Genomic DNA, 18,821 nt, shown 5'->3' with positions numbered 1-18,821 from the left:
TAGAAGGCCTGAGATTCTCTCCCTGCACCTTGCTCAGGGTTAGAATTGAGTTCTAGAACAGGATCAGGGTCAAGGGAGCCCTTTTACCCGGCTAGGCTGCCTAGAAGACCCTTTGGGGAATGTGTGTATTGACTCACTCCAGGACATAACACTCAAGGAAGCTGGAGTCAATTACTAGTTCCTTACTCTCCAGGCTGCAAAGAATTGGGAAAGAAACCTTTCCGGTCTCCATTCACACAGCGCTGGAATTGATTAGAGAACACACTGTTGATTATGGGCAAATCTACAAAGCTCCTATCTTATCTAGATCTGGTTCTGTTAAGTGGGGAGCTTATCTGAAACAGATTCAAATTCTCTTGACCCTCCTGGGATCTGCCCACCTGGACCAGGCATTTCCCTAGCACAGATTTTCTCAGGAGGTGTCTGAGTTAGGGTAACAGATGGCCACAGTGGAGTCTCCCGAAGGAGAGGTGAAAAAACCGAAGTGAAAGGTTTTGTCTCTGTTCTAGGAGCTGTTGTCATGGCGTTCCCAATCTCTCCCTACTGGCTTTCTGATAGACACCAGCAATCTGGAAAGGACTGTACCCAGAGCATTTAGAGAAAAGAGGTCTGATAGCTGGGCAGCTGTGAACTGATCCACAGACAGGATTGGGTGGAAACTGAAGGGGAGGGGGGGCTACTTAGGGAGCTTGGTAGTTGGTATCTCACTTCACTTCCTCTTTAGTTTCCTCTATTCCATTGCTTCCTAAGTCACAGATCTGTTAAAACGAGCACTGGATTTGGAAACAGAAGACTTGATTTGAGTCCCATCTTTCCTCCACTTAATTTTTTTTTTTTATCACTTTGGACAAGTCATCTAATTTCCCTGGGTTTTGGTTTAATTTTTAAGACAACAATGGAATGGATTTTTTTTTTTTTTTTTAGCTAAGGTCTTAGTGAGAATGAGTTAGGTAAAGGAACTTTATAAGATATTACTATCCTGTGTTTGTTCAAAAAAGGCACTTTCCATAGGGATCGTCCAGTAGTGTAAGCAGGGGTGGGGAGGCATATATACACTGGGGAAATAAAATTTTTTTGAGGTATTATTGGTGAGAACATAAATTCAGGAGTGCAAGAAAATAATTCCTGATGCCGATACATATTTGGGGGTTTGGGCAAGCTCTTATTCTTGTAGCTAAATGCATGTAAGAAAGGAGTTTAAGTATAACAACAAAACAAAAATGTCCTGGTGGCCAAATTCACTTCTTTCTTGAAGACATGGGATTCTTCAGTACCGTTCTGATCTAACAATCAGAATCATGGTGGACATTAGGTAAAACTGTGAATTCAGCCAAGTTTATTTTGGGGATATTATGGTATGGTCTGTAGCAATTACCTCCCACCATCCTACCTTTAGGAAAATATAATGTAAGAAAGTTTCACATGTGTTCTTTTCATATTTAAATTTGAGCTGGAGATTGATAGAGTACAGTGATTCTCAACTTTGGCTACACATTGAAATCATCTGGGGAGATTAAAAACACACCAACTAATTAATATGTGGGTCCCACTTTAGAGATTTTGACTTACTTGGCCTAGGGTATGACCTTCAATATTTCTAAAAGCCCCCAGGGGATACTAATGCGCAGCCAAGAACAAGCACTACTGGTTTAGTGAGAAGCAGTTGGAATCCCAACCTTAAAACTTACTGGCTAGCTAATCTTGGGCAAGTTCCTTAACGTCACTGTACCTCAGTTTTTTCATTTAAAAATGGGGATATAACAATAACCCCATATAACTAAGAGTTGTTGAGATGATTAAATGAATTAATAGAAGGAAAGTGCTCAGAGCAAGCAGTGTCTGACACATAGTCAGCCAGCTATGTCTATTTGTAATAGTATACTATAACTTGCCTCTTTTCCCTTCTTACCTTTCTTCTCTCATGTCTCTGATTTTCCTGGGTCCTCTGCAATTAATTTGTTTGTTAATTGCACCCTTTTCCTTAGCTTTTCCCTTCAACACCCCCAGATGTTTTTCCTTTTCCATTCCTTGGACTGCAGCTTGCTGGGGATCTAGAATTAGGATTCCTGGCAGGGCTGGCCTAAATTAATCAGAAGCCTGAGCAATGGAGATTTTAGGAGAAAGGTAGTTGACTGCTACTATCAGGGAAAGGGAACAACATAGAGATCTTGTAAATGCTTTACCAAATAGGTAAAGATCATCTGTAATGAGCATATTTTCTGCCTACAACGCACACGTTGCTGGTAGAGTCCTTCACTCTGAAGTGGGTTAACATTCTAACATTTCCCTGTTTAAAGAATAATTTAATAAATGCTTTCTCTGTCTATGTTCAAATGATAACCGCTCTTCACAACAAGGACACATATGATTTGGTTTAGGATGGCGGATGGGGGTAACATCCACCATGAAACCAAGCCCAGACAATATTTTCTTTTATCTGCACGCTAAGAAGCAATTCCACACCAATTCCCCTCGTCTCAGATGCTCAACTACCACCTCCAAAAAGCCTTTCAAACTACAACACAGAACACAAAGATACCTAGCAACCAGGTGGGTAGCATTTTCCTCTATGCTATGCTCAAAACTCGTTTCTTTGCTCCAGGGTACCTCTAGTGAATTAAGCTTGGGCTGTGTTTTATTTCTAAATCTTTCAGAATGAAAATGGGATTTGAGATTTCAATCCTGCCCTTGGGACATCCCTATCTTTTCTATCTCCTACACCCTTGGGTTAGGGATCTCTTGTTCTTCTAGTCATTGGAGGTCAATCAATTCAAGCTTAGCCACCTGGTTTGCTCCTTTTCTCTGTGTCAGGACCAAAAGAGCAGTGCTTTCTTCCCCCAAGCAAAGGAAGGTAGATATATTTCTGTTCATTTTATGTCCAACACTGGCTCTGATCAGAACTGAAAACGAGAGGTGGGTGTGAGGCAGAGGAAAGGCTGGAGCAGAAAGATAATGGAGAGTGATTTCTTCTTTCTCCTTGAGTCTGACACTTATGGTCCCAGTACAACTATTCTTGCTTGCTTCCTCAACCTTTAGAAATGCCAACAGCAAACCAAAGGTAGCCAACAGCAAACCAAAAGTAAAAATGGGGCCACGTATTAGTTCTCTGCATCCCCCATGTCTTCTTTTCCAATGTCCTTGAGAAGACCCTCAAAACATAGGTGTGATCAGTAATTTCTAAAAATGACCTCTCAACACATAATGTCCCTCCAAATGTAATCAGAATACTAGGAGTGTGGAAACCCACCACACTCATATTCCCTATCTCCTTCAGGGCCCCGGGGGTTAGAGTTCGCCTCTCAACTTTTCAGGCCCCTCCCCCTTCCTCCAGTATCTCTTTCCCTCGGGGTTTTGTTCTCCAATTCACAACTAATCCCCTTAAAGAGATAGCTGATAAAGGGATTAGTTGATATCTCCCTAGGGGTATTATATTGTAATAAGGATTTTAAGAATGACTATTGGTGAAAATAAGCAATTTAACTGGCAAAATTGAGTGGAGCTACTTCTAGTTATATCATACAAGGGAAAAGGGAAGATTAACATTTATTGTGTGCTTAACATGTCCCAGGCACTGTGCCAAAGACTCACATAATGTTTCATTTACTTAGGGCACGCATAAGGAAATTAAGGTTTAGGGAGGTAAATAATCGCCTGAAATCACACATCTAGTTAGTAGTGGAATGGGGGTTTTGAACTCAGGGCTGTCCATGTGATTCCAAAGCTTTCCAATGCACCACCCTGCCTCTCTTCAGGTTTACTCATTTGTGAAGCTGGCAAGACCCTTGAAAGGTGCTTTCCCTAGCAGTGCATGGCTCCTTTGCTACCTGTATTGGCTCTCCTGTTATGCGTGACTCCAATCAGTCCTCAGTTTCATTCTTCCTCACTTGCAGATGATCTGTCTGAATGTCTTGGTGAATTGTGCCAGCCTGGAAGGCTGCCTGGGGTCACCCAGAGTTTAACCACACATTGTGAGAACCCAAAATGATAAAGTACTCCAAAAAGCGGCCCACTGACTGACTGACTGAACCTTTTCCAAGGCTGCCGGTGTGGTGACATGAATGACTCAGCAGTTTGGCTTTCAATCCCATGTCTGTCTCTGGGGTCAAAATTGCTCACTCACTAAAATGATCCCAGCCTACCAGGCCCGGGGTGAGGAGGACATTTTATTTCCGAAGCAGTCACAGATCAAGATTTTTCTATATTCTACAAATAACAAAAGCCCGTGTGTGTGTGTGTGTGTGTGTGTGTGTGTGTGTGTGTGTGTGTATTTTTAAGTTTCGCAGATGATTCTAATATGTTCCATCTTCTCCCTACCCTCCACCCTCAGCTCTTTGGTTTTTAGAATTTGAGTGCCAGTAAAGAACTTACAAATACCCTTCACTTTTGTCTAAACCAAGTCTATGAGGTTATGAAAGGAGTGAACTACTGGGACCTTTCTAGATAACTCAAATTGAGTCATTATTCAAAGCCATACTGGCCACCAGAAAGTGTTTTCCCCCTGGCTGTGGAAACATGGTGGGAGGAGCAGAAGGGTAGAGGAGAAGATTGGCATAAACTATGCAGACATAGTGTAGATGCCCAAAACCATTTTCAATTAATAAATGAATGCTATTACTCTCTGACACAATCATAGGCCTTTGATGGGGGATTTGAATCATGCAGTAACACTCTTTGACTATCCTGCTTAAAGCTTAGTAATATGAGAAATCAGATGTCCTTGTTTATTATTGATATCAGGAGAAAAATAACTTGCACCAATTAGGCACTAGCCTGACTCTTGTCCAAAAAAAGTGTATAGATAAGGTAGCTGAATATCTAATTGGTATAGGAGAGAAGAAAGTTGGCCTACTATTGCTCATAGTACTTTTAATACCTAACACTATGAACAATAGTAGGCTAACTTTCTTCTCCTATTTTGGGCTTTGTCTCCACCCAGTTAACTAGTAAGGATGATAGAAACAAAGAAGATCATGCAGAATCAGAGGCCCCCTAAGCTGGGATTTCCCCAAGAAAAGTGTAGGCCCACTCAAGCATGTACACTTTGTTCCAGAGGAGTGCTATATGTACATTCTAACTAGTATAAATAGTTCTGTAGTAAAATGGAAAGATGACACATCAGCCGGAAATTTGAAATAAGATTTGAAAGATAACCAGGGATGGGGAGAGAGCTCCTCAAACTCTGTGCCTGTGGAACATTAGTGTTCTGTGAGCTGGAATGAGGTGTTCTGCCGCTACAACTGAATGAGTGTCATTTTGATTGTTTCCAATGGGCAGGAAGAAATTAAATGAGTGGATGGTATTTTAACAATTTTAAATTTCTCTCGTAAATTTTTCTGCAACCACTTATCTCTATTAGAACCTGGTGTAAGATAGTATCTGATTAAGTATGATTGTATTTACTCAGTTATTTATAGCTTATCAATTTTTGTGGGGAGTTTTGCAAACTGTGCTATTATTTCCAGGGGCCATGCTACCTGAACAAGTAAAGAATACAGCACCAGTCTTCAGTGTTATCACTGGGCCCCATTCCTTCCCAGAGCAATTTTCAAACCCAGGGTGTAATTTTGTTAGAAAAGTTAAAATGGTGTTTCAAGAAGGGCTTTGAATATTAGTAAGTAATATCTGGACTCTAACCTGGGAATCCTTGATTAAAATATTTGCAGGCAATATGGAAATAGGTAGTTTTGCATAATTGCCAAAGAACTCCAAGACCAAGGTAGTTAACTGGGATGCTCCCCCATCTCACTACACAAAAGGCAGTAGTAGTTAAAGGCATCAGTTTTAAGTTAAGGGAGACCTGGAACTGAACCTTGGCCTCACCTATTAGTAGCTCTGTGACTTGGGCACGTTGCTTAATCTCTCTAAATTTCTATTTTCTCCATTTGTTAAATGGGGATAATAATAGACTTTGTAGAGCTGCAGGGAAGGTTAAACAACGATTATGAATGTATGTATGTAAAGTGCTTAGCATATAGTCTGGCACACAGCGAAATAATAGATAAATGGCAGTTATTATTATTGTTAATATTTGATTATTGTTCACTAAACAAGCATTTATTAAATACTTATTCTGGGTCAGGTGCTGTGCTTTGATTCTGTTCTAATTCCAACAAATTTAAAAGTCTATATCTATATCTAAATCTATACCTATGCATATATACACTCTATAGTCATGACCAAGGGTGAGAAACAGAGATCCCAGGTTATTGACCTATGGGACAAGCAGTTATCTACTATTTCAGAGGATATTATTTTTTCTTTGATCTGCAAATGTGTAACTATGAGAACAATTCTCCCTTCTTATACCCTATTCTCCCTGCCCACTCAGCAGCAGAAATGCACATGATCACTCCAAGAGCACAGCTGTCCAAAATTGCTTCACAGAGAAAGAACATGGCTGGGACTTCTGGAAAAGGAAGAAGCTGCTATATAGGTGGTTTGGATAGCCAAGCCAGTCTCAAGAGAGTAAAGGAGGAGGTTGGATGACTTGCCATCTGTGGCCATTGTATCAATATTTATAGCTTCTCTGTCATTAGGATGGTGATGGCAATCTGCCTAGAAAAATATATTGTAAAATCTAGTGAATTTCCTCCCCCATATCTTGGAAGTTTGGGAAGAACTGTAATAGATTCCAAACTGTTTTGAATTAGCAAAAAGAGCTTTTTCCTGTTGTAGAGTTCCAGCTGGAACCCTTCTATGCTTTTTCTTCACCAAACAGCAAATGCTCAAAGGGGCAAAGTGTCCAATGGAGTATCCTGGGGCTTGTCAGCTTTACCGAGCTTTCCACTTGGCTGTGGTTGCTGGGTAGGTTTTGGGAGTTTGCATGTGTGGCTGGCATGATGCTGTGGCGCCAGTTGCAAACATGGCCTTGCTGGAGGCAGTTTTATTACTCTTGACGCCACCTATCCAGTCAGAGAGACTAGAGGGAACAAGGGAAACTCTTACTCATCACCAATACCAAGGAATAAGGTATGGATTATGGGTACATCTATACCTTAGAGAGCATCATGAAGGGAGCACAGGTTGTGACCCCCACCACAAATGTGAGGGAGTTGACCACAATCCACTAGCCAGGTAGCAGAGGGCAGGGCGTGGGGCAGACAGGGCATTTGGAGGTGATAGTTAGAACACCTGGGTTTCACTCCTAGTTCCAACAACTGGCTAGTTGTTAGATCTTAGGCAAATTGCATAAGTCTATGACCCTCACTTTTCTGTCTATGAAATGAGAATGCATATGAAATACTCTTAAAATGTACACAGTGCTTTCCTTTGTTTCTAGAGTGCTGATGTTTTTAGTCTCATTCTTGCCTAAGGCTCAGAGGAGAAAGAGAGAAAGGAGAAAAACTTGAGAACTGGGTCACCTTCCTCACAATCTTGGTTTGAAAGCAGAGTAAATAGTAGAGATGCTAAGCACTAGGCCAATCTAAGTACCACATCTAATGGTATCAGCAGTTTCTAGGGTTGAAGTTGAGTGACAGTGATCTTACTATAGCAACTCTAGTTTCCTCAGCAAATACTTGTTGGGTCAAATCAGGTACTTTCATCCAAAAAATCCCCTTTAGGTCCTCTGGGCCCCCTCTTTAATTTCCCCAAGTCCTTACCACCCCACTCTTACATCATGCCCATTTCCCCATTCTTCCTTCAGTCTAGGGTCATAGTGCCTTTACTAGAATGAAGTTCTTCTGTGATTCTAAACCTAGCTCAGAATGAGGTCAATGGATGCCTGTCAAAAGCACTTTTTTCCTGAAATCACTAAAGCTATTTATAGACATCAGAATGAACTGCAGAGGAGAAAATAATTGTTCATTAAGATCAGGTAGGATCAGAAATACGTTGACTGAATCAAAACCTCTTGCTTACATGAGTGTTTTCCTTTTCTGGAAAGTCCGATAGAAAGAAAATTAAAACTAATTGAGAGCCCTGTCCAGTGTTGCTAAGTGGTTAGAGCATCGGCAGGTTACATTCCTGGTTAATGAAGAACACGTACCTGAGGTACCTGGCCTCAGCCTGCCTGAAATAGCTATTACATTGAACCAAGCTATTCACAGAGATGTTTTTTGTTGTTGTTGTTGTTTTTTGGCTAATTAATGAAATATTTAAGGGCCTAACAAGTCACTGATTTTTTAAAATACTCTAGCTTGTGAAATATGGGCAGTAATGGCATTTTTCTAGATGAAAACACACTGTTGTTTCATGTACCCATAGAACAACATCACTCAGGTTCAAAAAGCCCATAATTATCATGATTATTTCTTATCTAGATATTTCCTGGTTGAGTGGTTTTTTCTAAATGCCTCCCTTAGCATCTGTGGTGGGAATATAAACAAGTACCAACTTTATGGAAAACAACCTGGCAATAATGCAACAACGACTTAAAAATGTTCATAGCCATCTATCCAGCAATTCCATTTTGGCCATTTGGAATCAGAAAATAATCTGAAAATTGAACAGAAATTTACACACAAGAATGTTCACTACAGCAAAACTTGGAACCTAAACATATATAGAGTTAATTTAGTATGCAATAGTCTTTTATAAAATGAAATATTTTATAGCTACTAAAAATGGTAGCATATACATATGCAAGCGCATGCACAGAAACTTGTTAGTAGGAGAAATAGGACTTTGTTAATCTAGATTTATTCTGAGAAAAGAGACCTTTACTTTTCACTTCCACCTTTCTGTACTCTTTGGATTATATAATGACCAAGTATTTCTTTTATTTTTAAAAGTTAATAAAAATATTAACAAAGAATATGTAATGGGGAAATGATTAAACAGAGAAAGAAATACAAACATAGTGTGCTTAGGAAAAACCTTAGAAATATATCAAATGTTAATCATTTTATTTCTCTTTTTCATTAAAAATAAAATGTGCCTTCAAGTATTAGCTAGTTAAACACTATTAACTTGTTTTCTAATCTGTTTTTTTCAAAATTTAATCTTTTTCTCTTAGTGAACCTCAAGTAATCTGGAATATCATTTTTGTTTGCTGAACTAATCATAGTCCCAGGAGGATCAAGGATTAATTTGTTTAAGAAGTAGTCAAGATACTAAAACATGTTGGATAGCATATTTTTGTTACATTAAACATAACACCAAAAAAGTCATTTTTAAAGGAGTTACAACTTGACACTGGACTTAAGGCTCCAGAATTAACCTATGCCATATTGTTATCTATATGTACCCTAGTCATATTCAGGGCAGTATCAGTATAGACTCTGGAGCCATACTGCCTGTGTTTACAATCCTGGCTCCATCTTTTACTAGTTGGGTAACCCTGGATAAAAGATTGAACCTTTTAGTTTCCTTGTTTGCAAAATGGAACTTACTTCATTGGGTTGTGAGAACGAAATGTATGTGAATGCAGTTCTCAGAACACAGTAAGTACTTAAACATTTGCTATTATTATTATTATTACTAATACACGACACACCTAATTTCAGAAGCATTCTACTCTCAAGTAATTGGACAACAAAGGACAATAGACTGGATCATGCTCTTTATAATATCCTGTACAGTTACACACAGCTTATCTATACCTAATCTATGTCAATATATCTATATCTATATCTATATCTATATCTATATCTATATCTATATCTATATCTATAGAACCCTTCCACCATGCCACGCCAGTTTTCACAGAGGATATTCTGTAAGGACACATAAAAGCTCACCTGAACTCCATTTCAGTAATGAAAACTTGTCATTAAAAACAACTTTTATAGAGCGAGATGACAGTAAAACTTTCTTCTATTCAAGTTGGAAACATGTGAGAGGCCAGTGAAAGTAGCATTTAGTATAAAACTTGGCTTTTGGAGTTGGTTAGTTAGATCATGTACTTGCAAGGCCAAAAATACAATGAATTGCTAAATAACTCAATTCATTTCTCTGCTCTGTGTTCTTTGGTTCAGATTGCATTCTTAACCACAGCCAACCACCTCACAAAGGTATTAAGGGAAGCAATCAAAGGAATCTACATGAGAGTAGGTAGAGGTCAGTAGATAGTATATATGCTTGATTCCTGATATTGGAAAAGCAATTCAAAGAAATATCTTACTGATGGTGGGGCAGGAGCATAATTTGACCCGAAACACTTAATGGTGCTTTCTCTATGCCAAGTGAGCATCATCTCAAGCACAGTTACACATGTCATTACTTAAATGAAATAAATATTAGATTGGCCTTCTGGAAAGGAGAGGAAAAAGACAAGGAAAAAAAGAAAATAAAGAGAAAGGAAAAGGAGAAGAGGGCATTTGTCTTCCATGCTTGAATTTGATTAGGAAAACATTATATGAGGATTAAAAGAAAAGAGCCTGGGTTAGCCTCAGCCTTCAAACAGCAAATCTATGATATCCTTTCTTGGTATTTTACATGCGTGGTGACACTTCCATGGCATTATGCCATTGGCATTTTCTGTATGAAAAGTGCAGTGAGTACAGAGAGAAAAGGAACATTCACTAGCACTAGGAAAGTAAAAGTAAAAATATATATATTTCAGCCATTCCACCACCATCCCACCCACTTGTATGGAAGATCAAAGATGAATCTTACCTCCACTGAGAATAATGACGGCTATAAATATTGCCAAATCGCTGTCATCTAATTCCAGTGCATTGAACTTCACAGCAAACTCAAACTTGGGCTCCATAAAGTCACCAAAGGGCTTTCTCAAGCTCTTTAGAAACTCCCTTGTCATGAATCCTTGGCCCTCAGATATGAGAACCCCATCTTTATTCATCAAGGAAGCCAGCATTGTGTAAATGATCTCATGGACACCATATTTTAGGAGAGTTACTTGGTCATTCAAGTCAAGGTTTACAAAACCAGGGATACTTTTGGCATATTCTGTGATCTCCTGTACAGCTTCCACTGAGCGGAACTGACAGCCCTGAAATATGCGGATGGCCACCTCTTTGCTCTGCTCCTGCAAGGGGGTGATGTGTTTGAACTTAATTTTATCTTCTCCCATCATTAAGGAATTCATGTCATAGATAACAAATGGCTGCAAATAAAAAAGAGAAAAAGTGGTTTAGTTGGAGACTTCTAATTCACAGTGAACAGCATCCCAGTTTCTTTATACATATTTGCTATAGTAACTGAAATCTTTAAAGTCAACAACATTAATAATGACAAAGTACTGTTATCTCCTGATTATTCCTCCTAATTGTCTTCTAGGATCAAAGATATTTAATCTATTTTGTTCTTCTGTTCCTTCAACTTATCGTACAAACTTTTATATGACTCGCTAATAGTTCTAATTTCTGCTGTTTGAGAAGTGTTTGTTATTGATTTTAAAAATGATAAAATCCATTGTTTATCTTGGCTTTCAATGGAATATGTATTTTATCCTTCTTTCAATAAAAAATCCTTTCAGCAGCCCAGCCGGTGTGGCTCAGTGGTTGAGTGTCGACCTACATGCCAGGAGGTCAGTTCAATTCCCGGTCAGAGCATATGTCCTGGTTGCAGGCTCGATCCCCAGTTGTGGGTGGGGGATGGGGGAAGCAGGAGGCAGCCAAACAACGATTCTCTCTCATCACTGATGTTTCTTTCTCTCCCTCTCCCTTCCTTTCTGAAATCAATAAAAATATTTAAAAAATCATTTTAGCAACCCAGGGTTGAACAGACGCACTTGAACATAAAGTAATCTTGCAGTTTTATTGATTTTTTTTACAGAGAGGTAGGGAGAGGGATAGAAAAAAATCTTGCAGTTTTAGATTAAATCTACTGAGATCTCAGTATGCATGTAAAATATCCTTAACAAAAAAAAAAAATCAATCTGAAAGTAGACTAGAAATATTGAGCCAAGAAAATGTCTGTTTCTTTTCTTAATGTTCTGGAAGCAATCGGTTTCAGTAAGAGCAGATGTATAAGGCCTATGGGTAAGTGTTGCAAAAAGTGGCAAAATAAAAAGAGTTCTGAACTTATTTTTTGAAATATCTGTATCAAATAATCAATAAAACAGGTTTGCAATAGCCTGCTCTAAAAAGCAGGTTGGGTTAGTCATGAAATGATCTCTCTCTTTCATTTTCTTGTAGAGAACTAACCAAAGGTTTGTGGTCATTATGAAAACTCTCAAGGCTACTCTGGTTGAGAAGGGCAGCACTTTATATACATATACTGAACTATATAAGGACTTAAACCCCCAATCCTCTTCAAATTAGTGTATACAAGGAAGCACTGGAATAAGAGTTGAGGGTACTCGGGATCTAACTTTTGTTCTGTGGTTAACTATGTGACTTTAGGAAAATAATTTATCTTTCTTAGGCCTCAGATTTCTCAGTTGAGGGGAGTGCATTAAATTGGAGGTTGCCATCTCTTCTCTTGAGGATCAGGGTTGGGCAAACTTTTTGACTCGAGGGCCACAATGGGTTCTTAAACTGGACCAGAGGGCCGGAACAAAAGCATGGATGGAGTGTTTGTGTGAACTAATATAAATTCAAAGTAAAGGAGTGGAGGGGAGAGCAAGAGAACCCTCCACTCTTTCGGCTCCACGGGCCGGATAGAACAGCCGAATGGGCCGGAACCGGCCCGCAGGCCGTAGTTTGCCCACGGCTGTTAGTTGCATATCTCAGAAGCAGTGTGTGTGTGTGCACGCGCCACATGCTGTGAGTGGATATGTGTGAATTGTGCATGCACACATGCATGTACACTGACGTGCTAAAAATAAAGTTTCCTTTCAGCAGAGATGCTGAGAATTCTCTCCTGACTGGCAAGAGAAAGTGGGTGCAATGAGTGGCAGCTGTAGCCAGCTTCAAGACCTGCTGGTTTGGAGATTCTAACTATTAATCTCCATCAGTCTATGATTTTTCACCAAACTATTAAGTCTGTTCTACACTGAAGAAAATAACACTAACACTAAGGGCTCTTAGATGCTGAGTAAATTTCCAAACTTGCATATTATTTCAGCACCATTCACTGGAGTTATTCCAGAAATTCTTTTTTTATTTTTTTAAACAAAAAAAATGCACTTGTATTGTTTAGCAACCAAAAAGGAGGAAAGATGTGAGGACCCAAGAGTAAGTTTGCCTGGTGGCTCTAACTAATTCTTCAAGTAAATCAGGAGCCAACAGTGCTTACTATGTTTTGGGGTATTTTGTGCTCCCACCCCCCACTTTAGGATTGATATTATTAATGGGAGAGAAAAAAAGGGCGGAGAGGATAGTAAGTTACATCAGTTAAAATGTGTGGAGTTTCCCCAGAATGTCAGATTCTAATCATGAGAAAATCTTGCTTTTACAGAACCTAGAGAAAATGTGGTTTCTGTCCTCCAGGAGTTTTGCAGCTTATTAAAGTTTATGTTGATGAAATATTAGCTTTCTTTTGCCATGAGAATCTCATGGTATGGATACCTGAAAAGTCTACCCGCACATGCATGAGTACAAATTATATGACTATAAAATCATCATCTCTTCACATATGGAAGGACTGTACTCAGAACTACCCATTTCCACTTTTGGATGAGCTTCTGCTCAACAGTTTGGTTTCTTGGCACAGAATATATACCTAAAATTCTTCTACCTCCATGTAAGCAATTTATCTGGAACTGTGCCCTGATAAATCACCCTGTGACTCTTCCCCTTCACTTCCCCTGTCCCCTCATATAAAGCCCCAGGTTCCTGTTTTTGAAACTCTGTGATAGTTGAGCATAGGGCACAAAATCCTGCTAATTTTCTCTCCCAATTTAACAACAATGTGACTTTAACCCCTTGGCAATCGATGTTGGTCAGGATTTCCTGGCAGTAAACACTCAAGGACATAGAAAGGAATCAGCAGCCCCCACCATTATGCCAAACCATTCCTTTTTTTTTTTTTTAATCCCTTCAGCATTTTGAAAAAAGTGATGAACTGGCAGAAAATTCTAGGTATTGACATGCAAATGAATACCAGGTGGATTTTTTGTTTTTCCCCAGTCATATCTGATTATGCTGTTTTCATTGTATTTTTAAAGTCTGCATCTTAGATTCGTTCAGCTTTCATAACAGATCTGTCAAACTGTAAGTGATCATTAGACACGATCTGCCTTTCTTTGCCATCAAGTCATCAATTCTCAGGTTGCAAACAATTAACTTGCACATTTGACAATGGGACCTCCTTATCCCGAAAGCTAACCCCTTAAAACTACAGGTGAAATTAGGTCTGTGGAATTTCTCTTGAATCATTAGTTTAATATTACACCTCTGGTAAAATATTACATTCTTTTGTATATTTTGTAAAGGGAAGCTTTATATGTTCTATTAGCTTGTACAGCATCATCTGAGGAACCTGCCATTATAAGAGGAACCATATCATCTTTGAATTTGGTCTTAATGATTTTATACTTCCAGTTTAGGGCTAACAATGTATTTATCAGACAGTCTATCAAGCGGCTACATAAGCATCTCTCCTTAACAGGAAAGAACATCTAGGAAAGTATCAGGGATAGATCAGGTTTTGTGAGGCCTAAAAAGTATACAGTTGTTGAGTACATTTACAACAATTCCTGGTTCAATAATACAAATTATAAGAATAAAATTGGTCTTCCCAGTGCATTCACAGGGGCTCTATGCAAGCTTCATTAGCTTCCTGGTGAATCTACCTCTGGCCACTATGATGCTTGTACTCCTTCTATACTGGACAGACTAGAAAAAGGTGAGAATGAAATGAAGAAAATTGTACTTGAACACAATGCTTTTCCAGAGAAAAACGGTTTCTGCAAGGAGAAATTACAGAAAAGTTTTCTTTGAAGTGATACATCAAATGTACTTTATTTTTGTATATGTTGATTTTCAAAAATGGCTGCACATATCAAAGCCAGGATGGGATTAAGGGTACTGTTTTAGATAGATCATTAAATTTAGTTATAGATCTATTGCATGCCCACTATGTGAAACACAAAGGTCCTGGAGAAAGTTGGCTAATAATTGAGGAATGGAACAATAGTATTCCTTAGTAGTCCAATAACATTTGCCTTTTAATATATGAATTATGAAAGGGATTATACATAAATGCTCTAAGTTTCCAGATCCTTGAATAATAAAATAGCAAGCTAAAGGAGGTAAACAAAAACGTCAAGTAATAAAGCAGAGAGTATTCCAGGGATTTCTCCCTTTTGGGAGATTGAAACTAGTGTAGTAGACAACCCTACCATCTCACAAATGATCACTTTGGTAACCATGTAAGAGTTAAAAATGGCCTGGAAAAATGTGTGCCTCCTCTGGTGGGGTTCTCCTGATATTCTTAGTTTTTTTTTAACAAATTATCGAGCAAAGGCTCAAGAAAGAAACTTGAATTCTTAGGGTCCATCTTCTTCATTTTATTTCCTTCTTTCTCTTTATACTTCTGACTGACTTTCATTCCTTTAAACACATATGGTTCTTCTTGATTAACTACAGTGGGTGAATGGTAACCCAAAATGCTTTGGTTGGGTTTTCTCAACTTCTTCCTGGTTTCTGCCCACGTTGTTCCTATTTTCCTCTTGTTGAGAACCATGGGATTTATAGAACTAACGGGGTATTCAGAAATAACCTACCTCATCATGCTCTGATTAGGTATGAATAAACTAAAGCCAAGAGGTGTTCCATAGTCAAATGGCTATTTACAGCAAACCTGAACGAGAACTAGATCTCCTGATTCATGTTTAGTTCTTTTCTCTTTCTATAGCTTTCTACATAACTTCCTACTTTTTCTTTTTGAAATAAAATGACTATCCTGAGAAGAACTGTGACTTATTTTTTTATATTTTAAATGTTTTTATTGATTTTTTGGAGAGAGTGGAAAGGAGAGGGAGAGAAAGAGAAACATTGGTTGGCTGCTTCCCGGGGATCAAACCTGCAACCTGGGCATGTGCCCTGACCAGGAATCGAACTGGGGACTTTTTGGTACACAGGATGATGCTCAACCAATTGAGCACACTGGCCAGGGCAGGACTGTGACTTTGAAACTGAAGCTCTTATATGCTAGGATCTTGGAGGCAGTGCCTTTTGAACTCTTATATCCTAGAGGTGCTACTTAAGTGCTGTCTGTGACTGAAGTTTGAAAGTTTTAAAATGTAATTCCATTTTCCTGCATGCTTTAGAGATTTAAGACAAATGAAAACATAATAGGAAGAATTATTTACACTCTAATGAACTAGCAGATAATCACAGCTCTTTAAAAACCATTGATTGCCAGCCAAAATGTTCCTCAGCTGGCACACAAGGGTATTGGCCAACTGAATCTAATCATGCAAAAGGAAAAAAGTCCAAGTACTTTTCTTCTTAACTACATAGAATATTATCTTTTTTTATTTATTGTCTGAAAGAATACCATTGGTTCAGCTGTGTCATATTTTTAACTGTTTCTGACAGTCCTGGCAATAAAGGAATTTATTTTATTAATATTAATATATGAATTAATGATCCCAGGAGCACAGTTCTTTAGTAGCCATTGAAAGGAAACAGCATGACTATTCTGCTCTTTATTTATACTGGGGTTCCATGGTCTCTTTTCTCTGAGGATTTGTCTGTTATCTTCCTCCTCAGGAGAGCAAGTTCTGGCTCACTCAAGCTTTTCCACAGATAAAGGGGAAAGAGACCACCCTTTGTTCAGCTGTAAGTGTAGGATTTAAAAGTATAGATATCTTTCCAATAGTTTGAGTTATTAGATGTGATGGACACTGTAAATTTTAGAATGAGAGAATTTAAAGGGTACAGACTATTTTCACAAAAGTTTACATTTCTACATTATTTTTATTCATTAGTAGTTTCATATTACATATACTATTTAGAGAAACCCTTTTCACAATGGCACTGTTTTGCTCTTGCAATTACAAAAACAGTGACTCCACATGTACCTTATCATGAGCAATGTGATGATTTGGGATGCAAAGTCCAATATAGTACAAATAACAAGTTTTATCCTTACTTGCAGATAGAGTGCAGCCAGGGCCTCACCATCCTCAGATATGGAGGGAAAAGTTGGCAGGCACACCAAAGCTTTTTATATTTATTGCTTTATGACAAACCATGGCATTGAAAATAGTTCTTGAAAACCACTCTGTGTTTATTTTCATCAACAAACATGAGATCATGTGACAATGATGCACCCAGTGTGATCATCACATCAGGGTAATGGTCACACACTGGGAACTTCCAAAGTCCATTCAGTTCTCAAATTGCCTTCAGGAAATTAAGCACCCCAGTTCTAGCATATTCATAGTTACAGGGTTCAGTAGGCTCTCTTAAATAAGGGCCTGGGCTGGAACAAGCCACTGAAGGGAAAAGAGCCTGTGGGAGAGTCAGTGCCATTCCTATTTGAGGGGGGCTCAAAGGCTCATTGCTCCTAAAATTCTCCTGTGATCCATATTTAGTGATTCCATATTCCATCTCTTCCTAATCCTGAGCCGAAAATTCCCAGGCATTATTTTTTTAGGCATGAAATGAAAGGTACAGAATATCCCAAAGATATGGTGTCAAAGTTAAAAAGATAAGAGGGGAGCAGGAACATTGAATTTATCTGTCCATTTATATGTTTTGAAAGGTGAAAATAGCAGCAGGGAATAAGATACAGCAGAAGGAAGTTAAGTTGGCAAGGGAGAAGCCTGCAGGCAAATGTTGTTGCTGGGCTTGAGAGGAAAGATTAGCAGGCATGCCATAAATGACAGAATAAGCAAAGGTTAAATTGAGCAGTAAGATAAATTTAAAGAATGGCCTCTTCAAGGAAGCCATTTCCTTTTCCAAAGGTTCTTGGTAACTAGTCATCCACTATACTGAGCAGCCCATCCCAGACTTGGCCTTACCAACACTAGTGACATCAGTTCAAGCAGGGTGTATAATGAGACCCAAACTGCACCCGCCATAGACACTTTTTCACAACCTCCACTCTCTCAAGAGTCCATACTTCTGCAAAAACGTTTCCAATCAATTCAAATCTTAACTTTCATAAGTCTTGGCCAAGAGATAACATAACACCCCTGAGAAAGATGCTATCAAATGAATAACATGACCATGTAAGAGAAAAAACAAATCTCTAGTCACATTGGAAATCACATTTTGGATTTTTTTCCCTCTCCCATATTCCTCTCTGAACTATTTCTTTCCACCAGTGTTTAATTTGATTTTGCAAGTTAAGGAGAAAAGAGAGCCAAACAATTCTATTTCAGTTTTGTGTAATCAGGGGATAGATTATTTTAATTTGGCCCAGTCTCTCTCTCCAGACCCTAAGAGGCAATTCTGCCTCTATCCAGATCATTAATGATGTCCAGTTTGGTGAGCAAACATTAGGTTAGTTAGAGGCCCTCTGTTGAAAGTCCAGAATTTCAAAGGGCATAGGTGACAGTTTTTAATTCAATTAAGCAAATACATCCTGAGTAAATATTATGGGCAAAGCACAGTCACAGTTACTATAGGGGGAAAAATGACAAACATTGGACCTCTGAACTTGAAAAACCTATAATCAAGCATTTTGCCGCCCTTTCCCTTAAAATAGCTTAATAACTACTTATCTCATAAAAAGCTGGCCGTTATCTTATTTTTTAACTCAAAGATTTGGAGCCAAAGAGTCAATTGGCATGAGGTTTTAAAGCGATTTACAGTGGATTGGGCTCTGTGCCCCTCAGTAACACAGAGAAGAGTGCGCTGGCCACTGGTAGAGTAACTAAATTCTTGACTACTGGGGGAAATTTTCTTAAACTGCCTTCCCTCCTAGCTTCCAGGTACTTCCAGGCTTTCTAGCAGGGATGCAAGCCTGGACAGAGAGATAAAGAAAAGGTGAGAAAGCAGTTCCTGGAAACTAAATGGCTTGAGGCAAAGCGGTGGAGTAAACTGTTTCAGGGCTCTTTCCCTGTTATCACTCCTTTT

At 38.8% G+C, this 18,821-nt stretch overlaps 1 protein-coding gene across 3 annotated transcripts in view; it reads right to left on the bottom strand.

Annotated features, from left to right (window-relative positions):
- The window catches only part of PPARG (peroxisome proliferator activated receptor gamma), a gene marked incomplete at its 5' end in the record, with an annotated part of 150,153 nt that overhangs the window by 8,150 nt on the left and 123,182 nt on the right, over positions 1-18,821 (bottom strand). For all 3 annotated transcript variants that reach the window (XM_080675107.1, XM_080675106.1, XM_080675108.1), the window contains one exon: positions 10,558-11,008. In XM_080675107.1, the coding sequence (XP_080531233.1) occupies positions 10,558-11,008 (451 nt within the window). The remainder of the gene's footprint in view (positions 1-10,557; positions 11,009-18,821) is intronic.

The sequence above is a fragment of the Plecotus auritus genome (assembly GCF_963455305.1).
Source record: "Plecotus auritus genome assembly, chromosome: 6".
Classification (NCBI taxonomy): Eukaryota; Metazoa; Chordata; class Mammalia; order Chiroptera; family Vespertilionidae; genus Plecotus; species Plecotus auritus.
The sequence above is the reverse complement of the archived record's forward strand: the minus strand, read 5'-3'. Positions and strand labels throughout refer to the sequence as shown.